The sequence below is a fragment of the Taudactylus pleione genome, unplaced genomic scaffold (genome assembly GCF_031769625.1).
Source record: "Taudactylus pleione unplaced genomic scaffold, aTauple2 ptg000969l, whole genome shotgun sequence".
Taxonomy (NCBI): Eukaryota; Metazoa; Chordata; class Amphibia; order Anura; family Myobatrachidae; genus Taudactylus; species Taudactylus pleione.
Window position 1 is genome coordinate 2763615 of NW_028285370.1, and position 20644 is coordinate 2784258.

At 45.3% G+C, this 20644-nt stretch overlaps 1 protein-coding gene across 3 annotated transcripts in view; it reads right to left on the reverse strand.

The window, feature by feature from the left end:
- Positions 1 to 764: 764 nt before the first annotated feature.
- Positions 765 to 20644, reverse strand: part of CCDC24 (coiled-coil domain containing 24) — a 44877-nt gene continuing 24997 nt past the window's right edge. For all 3 annotated transcript variants that reach the window (XM_088460660.1, XM_088460659.1, XM_088460658.1), the window contains exons 6-9: positions 6689 to 6743; positions 4736 to 4805; positions 3120 to 3231; positions 765 to 2967 (exon numbers count right to left, since the gene is read on the reverse strand). In XM_088460660.1, the coding sequence (XP_088316786.1) occupies positions 2484 to 2967; positions 3120 to 3231; positions 4736 to 4805; positions 6689 to 6743 (721 nt within the window). In that variant the 3' untranslated portion in view covers positions 765 to 2483. The remainder of the gene's footprint in view (positions 2968 to 3119; positions 3232 to 4735; positions 4806 to 6688; positions 6744 to 20644) is intronic.

The window sequence follows — 20644 nt, forward strand, 5'->3', positions numbered from 1 at the left end:
TGAAGAGTGTTAAGGAGATGATTGTGGTTGGCAAAAAGATTAAGAAGAATGTATAGGAAGAAGTGACCCACAAACTTAGGCATGGGTAGATCAGAGGTCAGTTACTTACCGGAAGCCGAAAATGCATATTAGTCACAATGCGATGCGACTAGGACGTACCAGGAGACTGCGCTGATTAATTTAATGTGTGACATTTGTATATCTGAGTGTGACTGAGTCTCTGAATCTGTACATGAAGTGCAGCGGCCGCAGAATTTTTCCACTCCAAGTTTTCTTGTGCTTCATATACAGACTAAAGGAGCGTACACACTAGTCTATATGCTCCCTGAGCGATATCGTCTAGTGTGTCCCCGGCAGGCTGTGCTCAATGTCGTTAATGACATTGAGCACACCCGCTGAACGATATAATTAACGATATCATTCAGCGCCGGGTTCTCTCCCCCATTCCCCAACATGCAGCAACCTGACGAAATTGTCAGGTTGGCCTGCATGTTTACTCGATGAACGATAATGACGAACGACCCGCGGGAACGCACGTCGTCGTTATCGTTCATCGTTTTGATATTAAAAATGGATGATAAAGTGGAAGACTGAACAATAACGATATCGTTCAGTCGTCCACTTTAATCGCCCAGTGTGTACACACCTTCAGTCGCACACAGGTATACTCAACCAGACTGGGGCTCATCCCCATTCTAGCAACTACGGAAAAATGAAACAAACACATGATCTTCAAATAAAGTTTAATTGAATAAAAACTCCTCCAAACCCTCTTTCTCCAAGTTATTAACCATGAAAAGAAATATTTTTATCTTCCCCTTTATTGTTACACAATAATCTTGCTCTGCAAACTTAAATCTCATTGTAGGCACCCGTGCAAAGATGCACCGATGCCTGGAACGTCTACCCAACTTCCTCTCTCTTCCTCTATCACATGGTGCCCTCCAGTGGTGACGACATATGGTAACTAGAATCCCACTTCACATTTTGGGCTTGGTTTAGAGGGCCTAATTCAGACCCGTTCTCAAAGCTGCGTTTGCATGCAGCAGACCGCATCCAAAGTATGCAAATCCCGCGATCGCAAGCAAAACCTTAGCACGCCCAATGTTTTCCCGTGCAATCGCGGAATGTATTTAGACGCCCACCAGCCTGACACAAGACGCCCACTTGCTCTTAGTAACATACGTCATCTCCAGGAAGTGTATTAGACAATCGGTAACATTGGCCAACATCGTACCCATACGCAGTACTTGTGGTGGACCTTACCCTACCGCAAGCACTGCGAGTGCTGCTGTGTTTATTTCAGCCGTGTGACGTGTATGCTGATGATGCATCTCAATTAAGCACGCCCTTGAAATGGCGATTTGACGCTCATGCACACCTGCATTCGCAGCACCACACCCCCGTTCCCATCGACCATCGTCACCACCCACAAACGGCATGTCCTGTCACCCGCGCTTCCCGATCGCAGTGTCTGGTTCGAGCATTGCGTTCAGCACAATTTTTGGCCCAGATGTACATTAACGTGCTGACTGCAAACTTAGGGGGTCATTCAGACCCGCTCGCGAGCACAGGACGCTCGCAAGCGGGTCGATGCTCCCCCACTGCGCATGCGCACGACGGAGGGAGCTCCGTCGTGCGCATGTGCGAGACCCGGCGAGCGACGGGCTCTCCATCGCTCCGGGTCTCGCACCAAAGGGGGTGTGCTGTCGATGTTGAACGCCTACCGTCTGAAGCCGGCCCCACTGACATCGATTGATGTCAGTGGGAGTGATTTGGGCTCTGATACAGCCAAAATCACTCCACGGCTTGCGGCAGCCCGTCAAGACCAGGAGGCCGCTCCAATTTCATGGAGGAGGGCACTGATTCGGAGCGAGCGCTCTGGTCAGAGCGTTCGGCTTTGGTTATATTGAGTTGTATGCATTGTGATATAATATATTCTGCAATATGGGAAACATAAAATAGGCTGCTGGAATGTTGTATAACAAGATACAATTTAACGCAGTCATGTTCCGGATACGCCTGGCATAAACATAAACTCGATGGTGATATTTGGATTATTAAATGTGAATTTCAAAAAAAAAAAAAAGTAAATAAATAGAATCTTTGCCAGACAAAGTAGAAACTATATTTCAGTGTACACAATCTCCACGTCTCTGTCATAATACAATGTTATCCTAATCCATCCGTATACACTCACCAGAAGGGGAGACTCCCTGTGTCGAGTACTAGGACAAATGACTTTCTATTCAGCTGTGAAGATTCAGGTATAATTTAACATGAAACAACATGACCGTATATAAACAACAAATGATTGCCACGTGATAATTAAACTACACCCCAGATTGGAGCGCAGGGTATACATATTTTGTATACCAACATGACATAGTATGTTATTGGTGTGGCTGGTGGGTGCTTGGCTTGTACCCTGAACGTCACCGGTACAGAAGTGTTACTCGGTCGGGTAATCCGTTTGTGTCTGCTCAGGAAGGTAGCTGTGTCCTTACTCTGCGGTAGGATGGCGCCGAGCTCCTGTTGGTCGGTCTCTGCAGGGGGGGTGGTATAGGGAGGAACACTGTATCCGGTCTGGGCTGACCATTCTGTGCAGGCAGAAAATTCAGAACGGATGTGTTACCTGCATTGACAGTCAGGGCTCTGGATGGGTCCTGGTCAATGTTATGGGATATCTGCTCTAAGCCAGACAGGTTCATAGGTTTGTGAGCAGCCTCCGGGCCTGGGGGCTTCACAGGACCCTTCGTTAAGGACTGGGGCAGAGTAGCACGCGGGGCCCCCAGCACTGCAGAGAACTTGTTCATTTTCACCTTGTCAGGGGCCCTCAGTTTTGAATCTGGTGGACATGGAGCCAAGGAGGCTTTGTATTGATGTAAGCCTAAAGAAGTGGGTATTTTCTGGGACAACCTACAGCCCTGATTCCCCGAAGAACATCTCCTTCCATTATCCAGTAACCTGAAACAAAGAGATAAAAACATTCAGTCTGTTGTTACCGGTATAGGGGGAATTAGTCATTAGGGGCCAGGGGTCCTATTCACACGTGACCCTCTTACTTTGAGAAACAAGCAGAATAACTAGAACACTCAGCAGTACATGCTCTCTATTACCTCGCCGGCTTTGTGACCCTGGTAGACGCCATCTTTGATGACTGCGAAGGAGTCGCTGGCAACTGCTCTAGTTGAAGGTCCCTCTCGATGGTTCTCCGCACCTCCTTCAGCTCTGAAGAAGAACCCAGAATAAAATAATCATTGGTATTTCCTGTAGAGAAGGGGAAGGATGTTGGCTACCGCTACGCTGTTCCACAAGATCGGCGTCTTGCTGTGTCAGGATTTGCGAGCATCTCTGACTTAGAACTCCTTCGGACTGGATTGGCGGTATGGTGGCTTCGCCTGTCAGTAAGGGGATGTATTCCAAGTGCTGGAGAGCTGCTGTAAATATACCCCATGATGAGGATGACTACTGACACACTTCTGATTGGCTGACTGAAGATTGACCGCTCCAGCTGATATCCAGCAATATAAACATCAGCTTTGCACTATTTTACTAAGCTCACAAGTCTATTCCCATTACTGTACTTGTTAACTTCCATACCTACTGCGGCAAGAAAGACTTTAATTTACAAATGATAAACAATGGATGTACTGTGTCTATTATATAATTCTACTAACCTGTATGTCCCTGACACAGAGACACCGCGTGCACCCCCCTTACAGTGTCACTAAGTATGACACTAAGGACCTGATTCAGAGCAATCGCTCGCTTGCAAAAAGGGGCCGGGTATGCAAAATCAAGCGATCGCTCTTTGCGCTGTAAGGACGCCCTCTATGTCTTAGTGAGCGACGGCAGTTAGCGTACGCTGGACTATAAAACCTCCCACCTGTCACTCGCAGCACACGCCATCTCCGGGAAGTGTCTGATCAATCGTGAACATCGAGGGCCATCGGAGCTGCTCGCAGCGCTTGACCTAACCTACCCCAAGCACTGCGAGCAGTTCAGGCTAAAAAACAACCAAGTCATGTGTGCGATGACGCTACTTTGCTAATCATGCACGCCCATTAAACTCCGTTCTGACACGCCTGCATTCCCACGACCACTCCCCTGTTACCACCCACAAACGGCGCAATCTGTCACTCAAAGCAGCGACCTGTCTGTGTACTACGAGCTCTTGATTGTACATCGCAGACGCTAGTTTGCGCACTCGCACTGCGACTTAGACGCATGTGCAGACGGGCGACAATCACTCCTAGCGAGCGAGCGGCTCTGGATCAGGTCCTAAGAGCAATAAAAGATAAGGAGAGAGGGATGATAGGGAAATAGGGGGAAGAGACACATAAGCGTTCACCACTAATGAGCTCCACTCTCTGCAGGCAGGGGGTATTGATTGAAACCATAGGGAGAACATCTGGCTGCAGCGGTCATTGGAGAGTGCAGATGCTGTGAGAGGACTACAGATCTGGAGGCAAGGAGGTAGCAGCAGGTTGCACCCACAAGCGAGAGCCTCATGGATTCAGTTCTGGATGTGCCCCACAGATCTTCCATGTAGATCCCACAGCAGAAGGGAGAGCCGGGATCATGAGCTCCTTACACGTAACCAGACAGGAAAGTAAGGCTGTGTACATTGGGAGCCAGCATACTACTGTTACCATAAGGACACTGACCAGCTAATTACTCATCATTAATAATGTATAGTATAGTATAGTATGTCTGAGATTGTTCACATTACCTGTCAGTGAGGGTTCAGGCAGCGGCGTCTGTGCGTCCTCCGCATCCAGATAATCTTCCTCTAGACATTGCTGTAACAGTAAAAGGCGGAGTCCTATCAATAATATCACTTTAAGAACCATAACATTAGGAAGTGCAACAGGACGTATCTTCCCTATTGTGACCCAAGAAAAGGAGAGAGAGAGAGAGAGAGAGAGAGAGAGAGAGAAACAGAGACAGAGAGAGAGATATTAATAAGTCACTTCTACACTACAACCAGCAGGGGGCAGTATTGCCATACAACAGATAGGTAAGCTGATCCTCGAGAAGAGAATCTGCAGCTGACAGTAAATTTGTAATGCCAGCAATAGACCAGCGTTGACATTGAAATTCAGCCACAAATGCCTCAAGGAAGCTAATAATCACCTCAGTTGGCGCTGTGTGTAATGGCATCCTGACTGTGTGTGTGACTGACGGCTACAATGTTCCCCAGTAGCTGGGATACTTTAGAAGGAAGCTAATAATCACCTCAGTTGGCGCTGTGTGTTGTGGCATCCTGACTCTGAGTGTGACTGGCAACTACAATTATACTATTATATATATATCTCTATCTCATCCTCTTTGGCCATCTGACGTCACAAGATGCGCCAGCCGCCAAACTGCGCATGCACTGGAGGTGTTTCTCGCTTCAATAATGCAAGAGACATCTCCAGGCACTTTCCCAGGACAGACCTTTAGCGCACGGTCTAATTGCCTAATGCACCATTTGATGTCAATTGATGAGAGCCCAATGTTGCAATTCAATTGTTTTGGGTGCCCTTTAATTATAGCGCTCTTTGCGGGCAATTAGAACAAGTTTAGCCTCGTAAAATGGTTAAACCAGTCTAAAGTCCAGGTTAGGGTGCCCACTGCCCAAACCCAGAATTTATCGTACATTTCTCTGCTTGCCTCCTCAGGTGGAGAGGAGCAGAAATGCTGGAGCCTGTTTGTGCCCTAATAGAGCAACAACTGAAATTGCTCCGTTGGGCGCCCGGCACTACCAGCCGCAGCGAAAACAACTGAATCACCCCCTAAGACTTCTCGCACTCCTTCTTCCTGTCTCACCCAACTAGACTCTCCCTCACACTACATTCTACAAGACCCCCCTATACCAACCCCTTCCCTATAGCGTACCTATAACTCCCTCCTAGACCATTCCTGTTTACCCCCTTTGTACTTTCTACCTGTGATCATTGCTCCATAGTCTCCACCTGTCCTGTCACGCTAGGTTGTAAGATCTCATGAGCAGGGCCCTCACTATCTTATGGGTCATGTCTGCCCCCTTCTCTCTACCTCACTGGTGGGAAGCAATCGGGAAGCCGACTGCCTAAATACCGGCAGCCGGCTTCCCGACTGTCATATCCCGGCAAGGGTGAAATGCCGGGCGTCTAGATGTAGATGCCCGCATTTCCCCGACGCCAGGCGACCGGCGCCCGGCATCCCGATCGGATAGCCGCGGGGGGGGGGGGAGGGTTAGGTTTAGGTTTAGGGCTCCCGGGGGGGACTTAGGGTTAGGCACCGCCCCGGGGGACTTAGGTTTAGGCAGCGGGGAAGGGGGTGGTTAGGGTTAGGCGCTTAGAGGGGGGATTAGGGTTAGGCACTTGGGGGGGCGCTATTTCATACCCATTCCTCACTGGTACCTCTTATGTTTTATCCTATAGCCTTATTTGAGTGAGTGTTATTCTACTATAATCACCTGATACATACAGAATCTGTACTTGTTTTGTGCTACTTGTCATTGTACCGGTGTAACTCTTGTATTTCTTACACGTGCCTTGTTATTAAGCTTCATTTGTGCTCATGTATTTGTGTGCTGACTGTTCAGTCCTGCAAATATTTTTGCCGCCAAAAACAAATAAGCAACGATGACAAGTAATGGAGGACGGCTAGTAGAGAGATTTTACTTTCCATATAATAATAACCTACGGCTACGTACCTGCAGAAACGCGATGTGTTTCTCCAGAGTCCGACACTCGCCTTGAAATAAAGATCTGCAAAACGCATAAGGTCAAGGGTCACTGAAAATATCTTTATTGTCTGTCTCACATCTAACCGTGACTGTTGTTATATGTAAACCTATTTTATGTCTAATGGTGTATACACATGGTCAGATAATCAGGACGATGTTAACGATAACTATATCATTTATCGTTCGATCGTTTATATTGTCCTGATTATTATCCCTTTCAATGACCAAACGATGGTCGATGCACTGGCACGGATGGTCGATATCGACCATCGCCCGTCCATGCAGGCCAACCTGGTCGATATCGACCAGGTTAGCCTGGTTACTATAGGGACCCTTGATCGAGGGCCATTATAGTGGTTTGGAGGTTGGTGCATGTGCTGGATGTTCGATAACGATCATTCAGCACATGTAGGATGATCAGACAACGATATCTGATCGTTGTCTGATTTGACCGGGTGTACGGTCCAGTAAATGTTTTGAAAATCTGTACAGAGTCTAGGCATAAACTGTCTGAAGAAGCAGACAGCGGTCTCGTGAAATGCATAACAAAGTTTATGCAGTTTGGCCAATCAAGACATTTTTGTATTAGTGCAATACTACAAAACTTGAATAAACTATTTATTTTGAAGAAATGGTACGGTTTACTCAATTGGGGGAACTTGTGCCAGAAAGGACATGGTTTGCATTTGGATTCTGCTGGATATTTTCTGGAATTTTCTTCTCCTTTCAAGGCAGCAGAAACCATCAATTGTTTGGACCTAATTCCCCAAGCGATCAGGGCGCTGGCCTGCATATTACCACTTTAAATCTAATGACTACCTCGCCACAATCGCACAGACTCCCGCAAATCGCAAACTATTACATTTGGCACATGCACTCATTATTTCCCGCACTGATTACTGCAACAACCTCCTTATGTGGACCACGTTTGGCAAAAATCTATATAATAAGCGAGAAAGCGTGTCTGTTTGTCTCTCCTGTATGCATGGCCACAGTTTTAGTCCTAGCTCCACCAAATTTGGCAGGTTGGTGTAGTTTGACCAGGATAAGGTTTTTGCCCACGTTTGAACTTTGTCAGGATCACACACTGTCACACAATCACCAAAAATGGTGACACTCTTAAATTACACAGGTTCCGGAGCTGGCTCCAGTAGAAATTGGCAGTCTGCCAATAATCTGTGTGAAAGCTACAAAAGTATCCTTTTAACCTCACAGTCTGAGCACACTTTATGACTCATGCAAATCATATTAAATCTAGAGCTAATCCTTTTTAAAATGTCCATATATATTAGTCAGCCATCTGTGTTTGCATGCAAGAACTTTGTGGGCCACATTGCAAGTGTGCCCCCCCCCCCCTCCCAGAGATAAAAAAACAGATACATTTGCCCCTGCACAGAGCCCATTCATGTTATGCGACACACTAGTACCCCTGTCGAAGCCAAATAAATGGCTGAGACCAAATAGTGTAAACTAATATCTGGCGATGCCATTTTGTGTCGCCACCGACGACGCTATCTTGCGTCATCAGCACGATTAGCATTGTGCACAATGCTATATTTGATTGTTAGCGTCGTGCGCCTCTTTTGCTACCGCATAATGTTGAAAGTCCAATCAAAACCTATACGCACATTAGATAATACATATAAAACATACAAGGCGCACAACGCATAGTTGCGCTGTACATCAAAGCAGATAAGCACAAAACACATAGACGCACAACGCATATTAGCAAATTTACACAATATTCTCACTCTCACACATGCAATCACTTATAACAAGGTTCCCAAGCATTAAGGTTAATATTAGAGGTTTTATTATCAAATACTTATGTTGTGAAATGTAATGTATATGATATTTAAGGTACATAAGCTAGTAGACATGTCATGTTTGGTACCATTCTAAATCACTGTTTATTTGCAGATCTCCGGTTCTATCAACAAGGAGATCGCATCATGCGTCTGCAAGTTATGAATTATAGGAAATTGGTGGTTAGAATGTATATCTGTATGTAGTGTCTTTTATTAGTTGTAAACCAGTTCTTCAGTGGGAAAACCACACAAAGCAACATCTGAGAAACTGGGACATACCCCTAGTGACGCTGTATGAACTGTCCTATGACCTGCATCGTACCAAAATGTCCATGAGCAAGACCCAATGGAAATCTGTCAACTAGTTTCTTTGTTCTGTAAAGTATATAACCTGAGTACTGGTTATAGTACATAGCCATTCTTCTTGGATGACCACAGGCTTCTGGATAGACGACTGTATACTGGGACCAGTGCGCACGCGTATGTATCGGCTTGTACCTTTTGTATTTACTTGCTTTTTACGCTAATTGTCTAGATCACAGTGCGTTATACTTTTCATTGAACAATATAACTTTTTGTGCCTTGGAACCACAATTGGATTGGAAAGCAATTATTTCTTATGTGACTTGTAGCACTAAATAGCGACATTTGGGTATAAAGATTTAGGGGTATCAATACCCCTTATACACATTATGTCCCTTATACATTATGCCACACAGTAATGCCCTTTACAGATTATGCCACATAGTAGTAGTGACCCATATAACACATTATGCCACACAGTAATGCCCCTTACACATTATGCCCCCCAGCAACTCACCTCCCCATGTCCCTCCAGCAGCCTCTTGCCTCCTCCTGTGCCATCAGCAGTCAGCAGGTGCCGCCAGTTAATTACAGCTGGAGCACTGACAGGCAGGGGCAGATATGGACAGACAGCGCCGGCGCATTTTGAATCTGGCGCCTAGTTAGCAAATCGGAGCTTGGACCAGCAGTCAATCAGGACCCGCCACTGCTGCTTGGCTGCCAGTTCACAAGCTGAATGTTTTGCAACCGACGGTGCTCTCTCTCCATGTCTGCCTGTAATCAGCTGGCACCAAATCAACACTGCTCACACCCGGGACCCCCTCAGTGGCTCTGACTGGACCAGCCCACCCTGTGAGTGTTACTGGGTGCAGGGGGAGTAGCGGACCACAGAGGCAGCTCGGGCACCATAGCAGCCGCACCCCTTGCCCCCACTGTAGTTACATCACTGTTTGCATGTGTGTTAGCAAACAATGGGGTCCTTTTCAGGATCAATGGAATGGGGTTATAGGCAAGGACAATGTAAACAAATAAAGCCTGCAGGTGCACTTCAGGGTCCAGTCTTCAACCCAGGCAACGCAGGGTATCCTAGCTAGTAATGTATAAATGTAATTAAATAAAGGCACATATAATGTACTTTTAAAACACTGCACAGCTAGTACTACCCAACAGTCACACATTGCTGGGGGCAACAACGCAATGCTTTACACGTTTACGATAGATGTTAAATCCAGCTAAACATCAATGGCTGTTACCAGTCTGGTATATCCAATTACCACCCCAGTATATTCTACCTGATTACCCCCTCTATTCTACCCAATTACCGCCCCTCTATTCTATTCTACCTGATTACCCCCTCTATTCTATTCTACCCAATTACCGCCCCTCTATTCTACTTGATTACCCCCTTTATTCTATTCTAAATAATTACCCCCCTCTATTCTATCTAATTACCAAACTCTATTCTATTCTTCTCAATTACCAAACTCTATTCTACTATACCTGATTACCACCCCTCTATTCTATTCCATCCTAATATTCTATTTAAAAACTACCTCTCTTATATTCTACCTGACCCTCTCTATTCTATTCAATTACCACTCCTCTATTCTACTGCACCTGATTACCACCCTTTGGTTTTATCAACCAGATTACCTCTCACCTCTATTCTATCGGATTACCTCCCCACTATTCATTATACCAATTTACCACCAGATTACTTTCCCCCTCATTTATTCTACCCGATTACCTCTCCTCTCATTTAGGCCCCCACCACCTTTTCATTCCCTAAAAACGCTTCCTCAATGCCATCTATGCTGGAATCAGAACTAAAGTCCTGATCAGGGGGCAATCACCCTTCAATTCTCCCAGATTACCACGCCTCTATTCTACTCTCCCCGAATACCACATCTCTATCTTACTAATACTTGATTACCTAACCTCAATTCTATTGTACCTGATAACCATCTCTCTATTCTATGAAATTGTCCTCCTTACCTATTCTACTCTCCCCGATTACCACATCTCTATCCTACTAATACCCGATTACCTAACCTCAATTCTATTGTACCTGATAACCATCTCTCTATTCTATGAAATTATCCTCACCTATTCTACTCGATTACCACGCTCTAATGTAGTCTACCCTATTACACCCCTTTATTCTACTCTACCTAATTAACACCCCACCCATTCTATTATAACTGATTACTACCTCTATCCTAATTTACCTTATTAACCCTCCCCCTCTATTCTATTCTACCTTATTAACTCTCCCCCTCTATTCTATTCTACCTGATTACCTCTCCTCTGTTCTATTCTACCTGATTACCTCTCCTCTGTTCTATTCTACCTGATTACCTCTCCTCTGTTCTATTCTACTGGATTACCACTCTCTGTTCTATTCTACCTGATTACCACCCCTCTGTTCTATTCTACCTGATTACCACCCCTCTGTTCTACCTGATTACCACCCCTCTGTTCTACCTGATTACCACCCCTCTGTTCTACCTGATTACCACCCCTCTGTTCTACCTGATTACCACCCCTCTGTTCTACCTGATTACCACCCCTCTGTTCTACCTGATTACCACCCCTCTGTTCTACCTGATTACCACCCCTCTGTTCTACCGGATTACCACCCCTCTGTTCTACCGGAATACCACCCCTCTGTTCTACCGGAATACCACCCCTCTGTTCTACCGGAATACCACCCTTTGTTCTGTCACACGAGGATTGAGTTCTTGTGGAGATGAACCCGGGGTGGATTCAGGAGATTTTATAGGAGCAGATGTCTGATATTGAAAGGACGCTGGTCTGAGATGTGTGTTGCTCATGGATGGCCCACTGATGACGAGAAACACCCGGAGCAGACTACGGATACACACAACAGGTAATTGGGACGTCCAGGAGGGTCACAGTCAGGATAGCTAAAGCAGGGCTCCCTCTGGGGATGGTAGTAGGGAGTAGCACCGCTGGTATGCAGAGTGTCTGGGAGGCTGGAACCTGGAGAAATATATATGTGAGACTCAGCAGGAACAAGGAATAGCAAGGAGCTCAGAGAACTAACACCCAGCTAGGCTGGGAACAACGTTGCACTGGCAATGAAAGGACTGCAGATCAGCCCTTAAATACCCGGAGGAAGTGCAGGATTGGTTGCAAGGGACTCCCAGGAATGCTCTGACTGGATTGGCCGAAAGGAGTCACCTGACCACATCCAAGATGGCGGCGCCCATGTTGTGTTACAGTGCTGCCAAGGTGTGCAATACTCACACTAGCAGCTAGGACACTATGCCTCCAGACACCTGTAGCATGCAGCGCGGACCTCCATGTGTCTGCACCCCCGCCAGAAGGACCCTGCCAAAGCGTCCGGACAGGTAAGTGCCACTGACCCCTACCCCTCACAGCCCTGGTCGTGACATGTTCTACCTGATTACCTCTCCTCTGTTCTATTCTACCGGATTACCTCTCTTCTAGTCTATTCTACCGGATTACCTCTCTTCTGTTCTATTCTACCTGATTACCACCCCTCTGTTCTATTCCACCCGATTATCACCTCTCTATTTTACCTTATTATGCCCACCCTATTCTATTCTAAACAATTACGCCCCCTAATCTATTGTGCTCGACCACGCTCAAATCTGTTTTAGCCTATAAACACCCTCCCTTTATTTTATTCTACCCGATAACCACCCCTCTAGTCTACTCTATTACTACCCCCTTTATTATATTCTATAGATTACCATCCCCTCTATTCTACCCGACTACCACCCTCTGTTCTTTTCTACCTGACTACCACCCCGTTCTGTTCTACACGACTACCACCCTCTGTTCTGTTCTACCCGACTACCACCCCCTATTCTGTTCTACCCGACTACCACCCCCTATTCTGTTCTACCCGACTACCACCCCCTATTCTGTTCTACCCGACTACCACCCTCTATTCTGTTCTACCCGACTACCACCCTCTATTCTGTTCTACCCGACTACCACCCTCTATTCTGTTCTACCCGACTACCACCCTCTATTCTGTTCTACCCGACTACCACCCTCTATTCTGTTCTACCCGACTACCACCCTCTATTCTGTTCTACCCGACTACCACCCTTTATTCTGTTCTACCCGACTACCACCCTTTATTCTGTTCTACCCGACTACCACCCTTTATTCTGTTCTACCCGACTACCACCCTCTATTCTGTTCTACCCGATTACCACCCTCTGTTCTACCAGATTACCACCCTCTGTTCTACCAGATTACCACCCTCTGTTCTACCAGATTACCACCCTCTGTTCTACCAGATTACCACCCTCTGTTCTACCAGATTACCACCCTCTGTTCTGTTCTACCCGACTACCACCCTCTATTCTGTTCTACCCGATTACCACCCTCTATTCTGTTCTACCCGATTACCACCCTCTATTCTGTTCTACCCGATTACCACCCTCTATTCTGTTCTACCCGACTACCACCCTTTATTCAGTTCTACCCGACTACCACCCTCTATTCTGTTCTACCACATTACCACCCTCTGTTCTACCAGATTACCACCCTCTGTTCTACCAGATTACCACCCTCTGTTCTGTTCTACCCGACTACCACCCTCTGTTCTGTTCTACCCGACTACCACCCTCTGTTCTGCTCTACCCAACTACCATCCCCTATTCTGTTCTACCCGACTACCATCCCCTATTCTGTTCTACCCGACTAACACCCTCTATTATGTTCTACCCGACTACCACCCTCTAATCTGTTCTACCCGACTACCACCCTCTAATCTGTTCTACCCGACTACCACCCTCTAATCTGTTCTACCCGACTACCACCCTCTATTCTGTTCTACCCAACTACCACCCTTTATTCTGTTCTACCCAACTACCACCCTTTATTCTGTTCTACCCGACTACCACCCCCTGTTCTGTTCTACACGACTACCACCCTCTGTTCTGTTCTACCCGACTACCACCCCCTATTCTGTTCTACCCGACTACCACCCTCTATTCTGTTCTACCCGATTACCACCCTCTATTCTGTTCTACCCAACTACCACCCTTTATTCTGTTCTACCCAACTACCACCCTTTATTCTGTTCTACCCGACTACCACCCTCCATTCTGTTCTACCCAACTACCACCCTCTATTCTGTTCTACCCGACTACCATCCCCTATTCAGTTCTACCCGACTACCACCCTCTATTCTGTTCTACCCAACTACCACCCTCTATTCTGTTCTACCCGACTACCATCCCATTCTGTTCTACCCGACTACCATCCCATTCTGTTCTACCCGACTACCACCCTCTATTCTGTTCTACCAGATTACCACCCTCTATTATGTTCTACCAGATGACCACCCACTGTTCTGTTCTACCCGACTACCATCCCCCAGTCGACTATCTCTCTCTTTTCTGTTCTACCATCCCCTATTCTGTTCTACCCGACTACCATCCCCTATTCTGTTCTACCCGACTACCATCCCCTATTCTGTTCTACCCGACTACCATCCCCTATTCTGTTCTACCAGATTACCATCCCCTATTCTGTTCTACCCGACTAACACCCTCTGTTCTGTTCTACCCAACTACCATCCCCTATTCTGTTCTACCCGACTACCATCCCCTATTCTGTTCTACCCGACTAACACCCTCTATTCTATTTTGTTCTACCTGAGTACCACCCCCTATTCTGTTCTGACTAACACCCTTCTATACTATTCTACTTAATAAACCATTGCAGAATATGCAGGCGTTAATGCTATATGAATAAATGTTAATAAATAAACAACTGGATCAATGGAAGAGCTCGGAGTATAACACAATGGCTCAGATACTATACAATGGGGGAAAAGCACTAAGCCTTGGAGAGTGATAAAGTGGAGAGTGATCTAGTACCATCTAATCAGCTGAGGGGTCTATTTACTAAGCAGTGTAGGGAGATAAAGTGAACGGAGATAAGGTACCAGCCAATCAGCTCCTAACTGCCATTTTTCAAACACAGCCTGTGACATGACAGGAGATGATACCTTATCTCCATTCACCTTATCTCCTAACACAGCTTAGTAAATAGACCCCACAGCCTGTAAACTGACAGTTATGAGCTGATTGGTTGGCACTATATCACTCTCCAAGCCCAAGGCATAGTGCATTTCCTCCAATACATGAAGCTATCCACAGTGTTATTTTGAAGAGATTACTTGAGCTGTACACAAGGTGGCAGCACTATCATATCTGCTGGATGATAATTAAAGCCTACTGGAATAGGGAGTCGGATAAAGTTACAAGAAGCAACCAGAATACCCTAAATGGCTGCATTTTATATTATGAAGTTTAATGAATAACTAGTACAGTATGCAGCTGACAACTGATTCAATACCCCTGTCCAGAAGAACACACACACGGACACACATTATATAATATATTATATATATATCAAAAAGTGTAGGGTTGCCCTCCTCGGTTTTTGTATAAAAATCAATACATCTCCAACACACCTAAGTGTGAATATAACATTTCAGATGTTTACTACATCTTTCGGCAGGAATCCCTGATGAAAGATATGATGAACATCTGAAACGTTGGATTCGCACTTAGGTTTGTTGGAGATGTATTGATTTATATAGAAAACCAAGGCGTGCCAACCTACATTATTTTCTGTTATTTGGATCACATGCTGGTTTCCGGGAAGGCACCCAAGTACTATTCACTAGTTTTGCGGAGTGCCGGTCTATGGATCACACACACACACACACACACACACACACACATATAGACACACACTTGTTTACCATATGTTAAGATACATGCAGAGACTGTGTACCTTGCGCTATGATATTCCAATTGTCATGTTTGGACATCATTGCCGCTGCCTTCTCATCCCCCAAAAATGACCTCTTAATGCCAAGTGTACACATCATCTTCCAACTGTTCACGCCCAGGGTTGGAGTGGCCCACAGGGGAACAGGGGAAATCCCCGTGGCCCCACTGCCTGAGGGCCTGACCAATTGCTTTAATGTCAGGTTCCAGACTGTGCACTCGAATAATACACTGTTACTCTATTAGAGGGTCAGTTGCATGGTCTCTAATGTCGGTCCAAACCTCTGTGGGGGTTGGCCTCATCCCCCGTGGTAACTGAGCACACCACAAAGCATGGGCCCCTATCACTGCATTCCCCTGGTGGGCCCTTCAGGCTCCAGTCAGACACTGTTCACGCCTCATGTCAGCTCTTAGCAGCAGGGTCGCCTCCCTTCTGTTCTCACAGCTCTCTTCTCTAGCACTTCAATGACAGCCTTCACCTACTCAGTGGCCATTTAGCCCGGAATTCCTCTCGCTCATAGTCTATTGTCTATTCTAGTGGCTCTACTCCTGCTAGTCGCGCCATCACTTCTGGAGACAGGTTCCACCTTTTGCCGATTACGCCCTTAATCACTTTGCTTTCCAGCTGTACTGTGTACTTAGAATTGTGGTGCTAATGGTTACTTGTGCTCCGTTTATGTTTTGGCTACTGTAATGTGATGTTATGTGTACCCTGTACCGTCCTACTGTTGATGTATGTACAGTGCTGCGGACCACTTGTGGCACACTATAAATTAAATGTCATAATAATGATAACTGTCCTGGAATCAGTACATAAGTCCTGATACAGGGGACAGACCCCTCAAATGAAGAAAGTTGGGAGGTATGTGACAGTCGTACTGTAACTGTTACATGGCTCCACACGGATCCTCTTTAAAGATTGATTTAATTTATTATCTATTGCAGTTTAGAGTAGCACTGCGAGACCCCTCTCACATGAAGGTAACATTCGATCAAGGGCAGTTTTATCCTGATACATTATAAGAAATATCTTCCATATAGGATATGTGCTATGCCTGACACTAATATAGTATGCATTAATCTGCCCTTTGTACAGCCAATTCTTGTCCAGATGCATAAACACTACTATGTTTCCATGCAAAAGACCATACAGTACATTGGTTGCATAACCAGTCACAATGAACAATTGCAGTAGCAGTAATGTACTAAATGGGCAACAGGTTCAGCAAAGTAGTCTTGGGGTGTGGACAGGTTCATCCTCCTCCCACACATGTTCCGCGGGGAATGTTGTAACTTATTTGCCTTCTGTATATAAAACATTTAAGTACGTTTAGCATATTTATAAGCTTAGCCCCATAAAGAGCTCAGACAAGGATGACACAGTGGTAGTGCAAAAGCCCTTCTGATGGTGCCAGATTGTATTAAATTTGGATGGTGTTCTGCGTTCTCAGACACACATATATATATTTATACAGTCAGGTCCATAAATATTGGGACATTGACAGAATTTTCAGATTTTGGCCTCTATTCACCAACACAATGGTTTTGAAATGAAACAAACAAGATGTGCTTTAACTGCAGACTTTCAGATTTAATTTGAGGGTAATTACATCCAAATCGGGTGAACGGTGTAGGAATTACAACGGTTTATATATGTGCCTCCCACTTTTTAAGGGGCCAAAAGTAATGGGACTATCAACTCAAAAGCTATTTCATGGACAGGTGTGGGCTATTCCCTCGTTATTTCATTATCAATTAAGCAGGTAAAAGGTCTGGAGTTGATTCTAGGTGTGACATTTGCATTTGGAATCAGATGCTGTCGACTCTCAATATGAGATCCAAAGAGCTGTCACTATCAGAGAAGCAAGCCATCATTAGGCTGAAAAATCAAAAGAAACCCATCAGAGAGATAGTAAAAACATTAGGTGTGGCCAAATCAACTGTTTGGAACATTCTTAAAAAGAAAGAACGCACCGGAGAGCTCAGCAACACCAAAAGACCCGGAAGACCACGGAAAACAACTGTGGTGGATGACAGAAGAATTATTTCCCTGGTGAAGAAAAACCCCTTCACAACAGTTGGTCAAATCAAGAACACTCTCCAGGAGGTAGGTGTATATGTGTCAAAGTCAACAATCAAGAGAAGAATTCACAAGAGTGAATATAGAGGGTTCACCACAAGATGTAAACCATTGGTGAGCCTCAAAAACAGGTAGACCAGATTAGAGTTTGCCAAACAACATCTAAAAAAGCCATTACAGTTCTGGAACAACATCCTGTTGACAGATGAGACAAAGATCAACTTGTACCAGAGTGATGGGAAGAGTATGGAGAAGGAAAGGAACTGCTCATGATCCAAAACATACCACCTCATCAGTGAAGCATGGTGGTGGTAGTGTCATGGTGTGGGCATGTATGGCTGCCAATGGAACTGGTTCCCTTGTATTTAATTGATGATGTGACTGCTGACAAAAGCAGCAGAATGACTTCTGAAGTGTTTCGGGCAATATTATATGCTCATATTCAGTCAAATGCTTCAGAACTCATTGGACGGCGCTTCACAGTGCAGATGGACAACGACCTGAAGCATACTGCAAAAGCAACCAAAGAGTTTAAGGCTAAAAAGTGGAATGTTATGCAATGGCCAAGTCAATCCCCTGACCTGAATCCGATTGAGCAGGTATTTCACTTGATGAAGACAAAACTGAAGGGAAAATGCCCCAAGAACAAGCAGGAACTGAAGACATTTGCAGTAGAGGCCTGGCAGAGCATCACCAGGGATGAAACCCAGCGTCTGGTGATGTCTATGCGTTCCAGACTTCAGGCTGTAATTGCCTGCAAAGGATTTGCAACAAAGTATTAAAAAGTGAAAGTTAGATTTAGGATTGTTTAGTTTGTCCCATTACTTTTGGCCCCTTAAAAAGTGGGAGGCACATATAGAAACCGTTGTAATTCCTACACCGTTCACCTGATTTGGATGTAATTACCATCAAATTAAATCTGAAAGTCTGCAGGTAAAGCACATCTTGTTTGTTTAATTTCAAAGCCATTGTGGTGGTGAATAGAGGTCAAAATATGAAAATTCTGTCAATGTCCCAATATTTATGCACCTGACTGTGTGTGTGTGTGTGTATATATATATATATATATATATATATATATATATATATATATCACCCCAGGACCTTTCTTCATTCTCCTGAGTCAGGATTTGGCTTTGGAGGTGGCATTAGATCGGGCTGGAGACTGAAAGACTTAAATAAAAAGTAAGGATACAATCAGTGATTCCCACATCTGGGGGCACAGTGTTTCTGCACAGTCCACGGGTTACCTGTGGCAAAGCAGCACCTGTGTGAGACATCTATAACAACCAGTTGTTGGTTGATAGAGAACCCCCTCCCTCTGTACATACTAGTCACCGACAATGTGCAAAAGTAGTATATGCCATCACATGGGGCAAAAAGGTGAAATCCGGGTCTGTACAGTGGGCAACAATCTCTTAATCAATCTGATTATTTGACACTCAACAGCCGGATGTTGTACAGCTCTGATGGGTATATCACCAATAATTGTTATATAGCTTATATGATATCTCATTATTTATTTATTACCAGATATTTATATAGCGCACATATATTCTGCAGCGCTTTACAGAGAATGTTTTGGCCAGTCACATCAGTCTCTGCCCCAGTGGAGCCTCAAGGGCACAAGTGTAATATTTCCACGTTCTATGTATAGCCACGTAAATGTATGCAGGGAGATTTCCACGAAAGTGTTACAGAATGCTTGTCCTATGTAAGTGACTTCAGTTCTCATCCCCATCTGGGATCCAAGAGACAGCTGCTGCTGAACCACTAGTCCCAGCCTGGTCCGAGTAGTAGACCTAAATCTAGGTGATCCTGTCACACATGGACACGGAACTCATGGGGAATGTTTGGCAGCTTCCATGTCTCCACACCTCTGAATCAAGTACCCCAGATGCCCGTCCTGGGCAGTGTATTGTTCCTTGTTCCCATGACAGGAGACATTCCCTCTGGTATTTCTAATAAATTCAGACACAATGCCCATTCTGTCCTGCAGAAGAAAGATGGCATCTCCCCTCCAAACACTGTCACTTGCTGCTTTTATATGTGTCATGTGTCAGTCACTGATGATCTATAGGGGGCTCCTGGGGTACATGACAATACCGGGGGCGTTTAGTTTACATTTGGCGGAAAGTTTTGGGTTATATTTCTATATGATCCAATGTACCTTGTGTGGAGGAAATGTAAGGCAATCAGTGTGTACCTGGGCGTCTCTGCTGGTGCTGTTCCTGAGTGTACGGCACCCTCTGCTTTCCTGGCTTCCTGCAGAACTAGTTACTGCACACTGTACAATAAGGCTGGGAACAGATGTACTGTCTGCCTATGCAGATGTTTATGATCCTGGTTTTTATAGCAAATATTTCATTATTCCTAGTGGACACAACTGGATGGCAGATGCTGATGTTAGCAGAAAACAGAACATGGCATAAAATATAAAGCAGCATAGACAGTTTCTGACTTGGACACTTTACAAGTTATTCTCCACTAAAGTGATGTTTGATTCTAATTAGATATGGAGGGCGGGGTGGAATATGGAGGGCGGGGGGGGAGGTGGGGGAGTTTCCTTGGCATAATTATTGTAAGAATTAACAAATACATTTCATGCTGTATACACAATATCAAATTATTTTGGGAATATGCTAATTTCCCAATGATTTAAATAAAGCTACAGTCCCAATTTGAAGGCTCTGTCTCATCCCCCAAGTCCCACGCCCCCTATGAATTGAATAAATCACACAGAAGGTACGTGAGCCATTGGAAGTCACACAGAAGTTAGGTGAGCCGTTGGAAGTCACACAGAAGGTAGGTGAGCCATTGGAAGTCACACAGAAGGTAGGTGAGCCATTGGCAGTCACACAGAAGGTAGGTGAGCCGTTGGCAGTCACACAGAAGGTAGGTGAGCCATTGGCAGTCACACAGA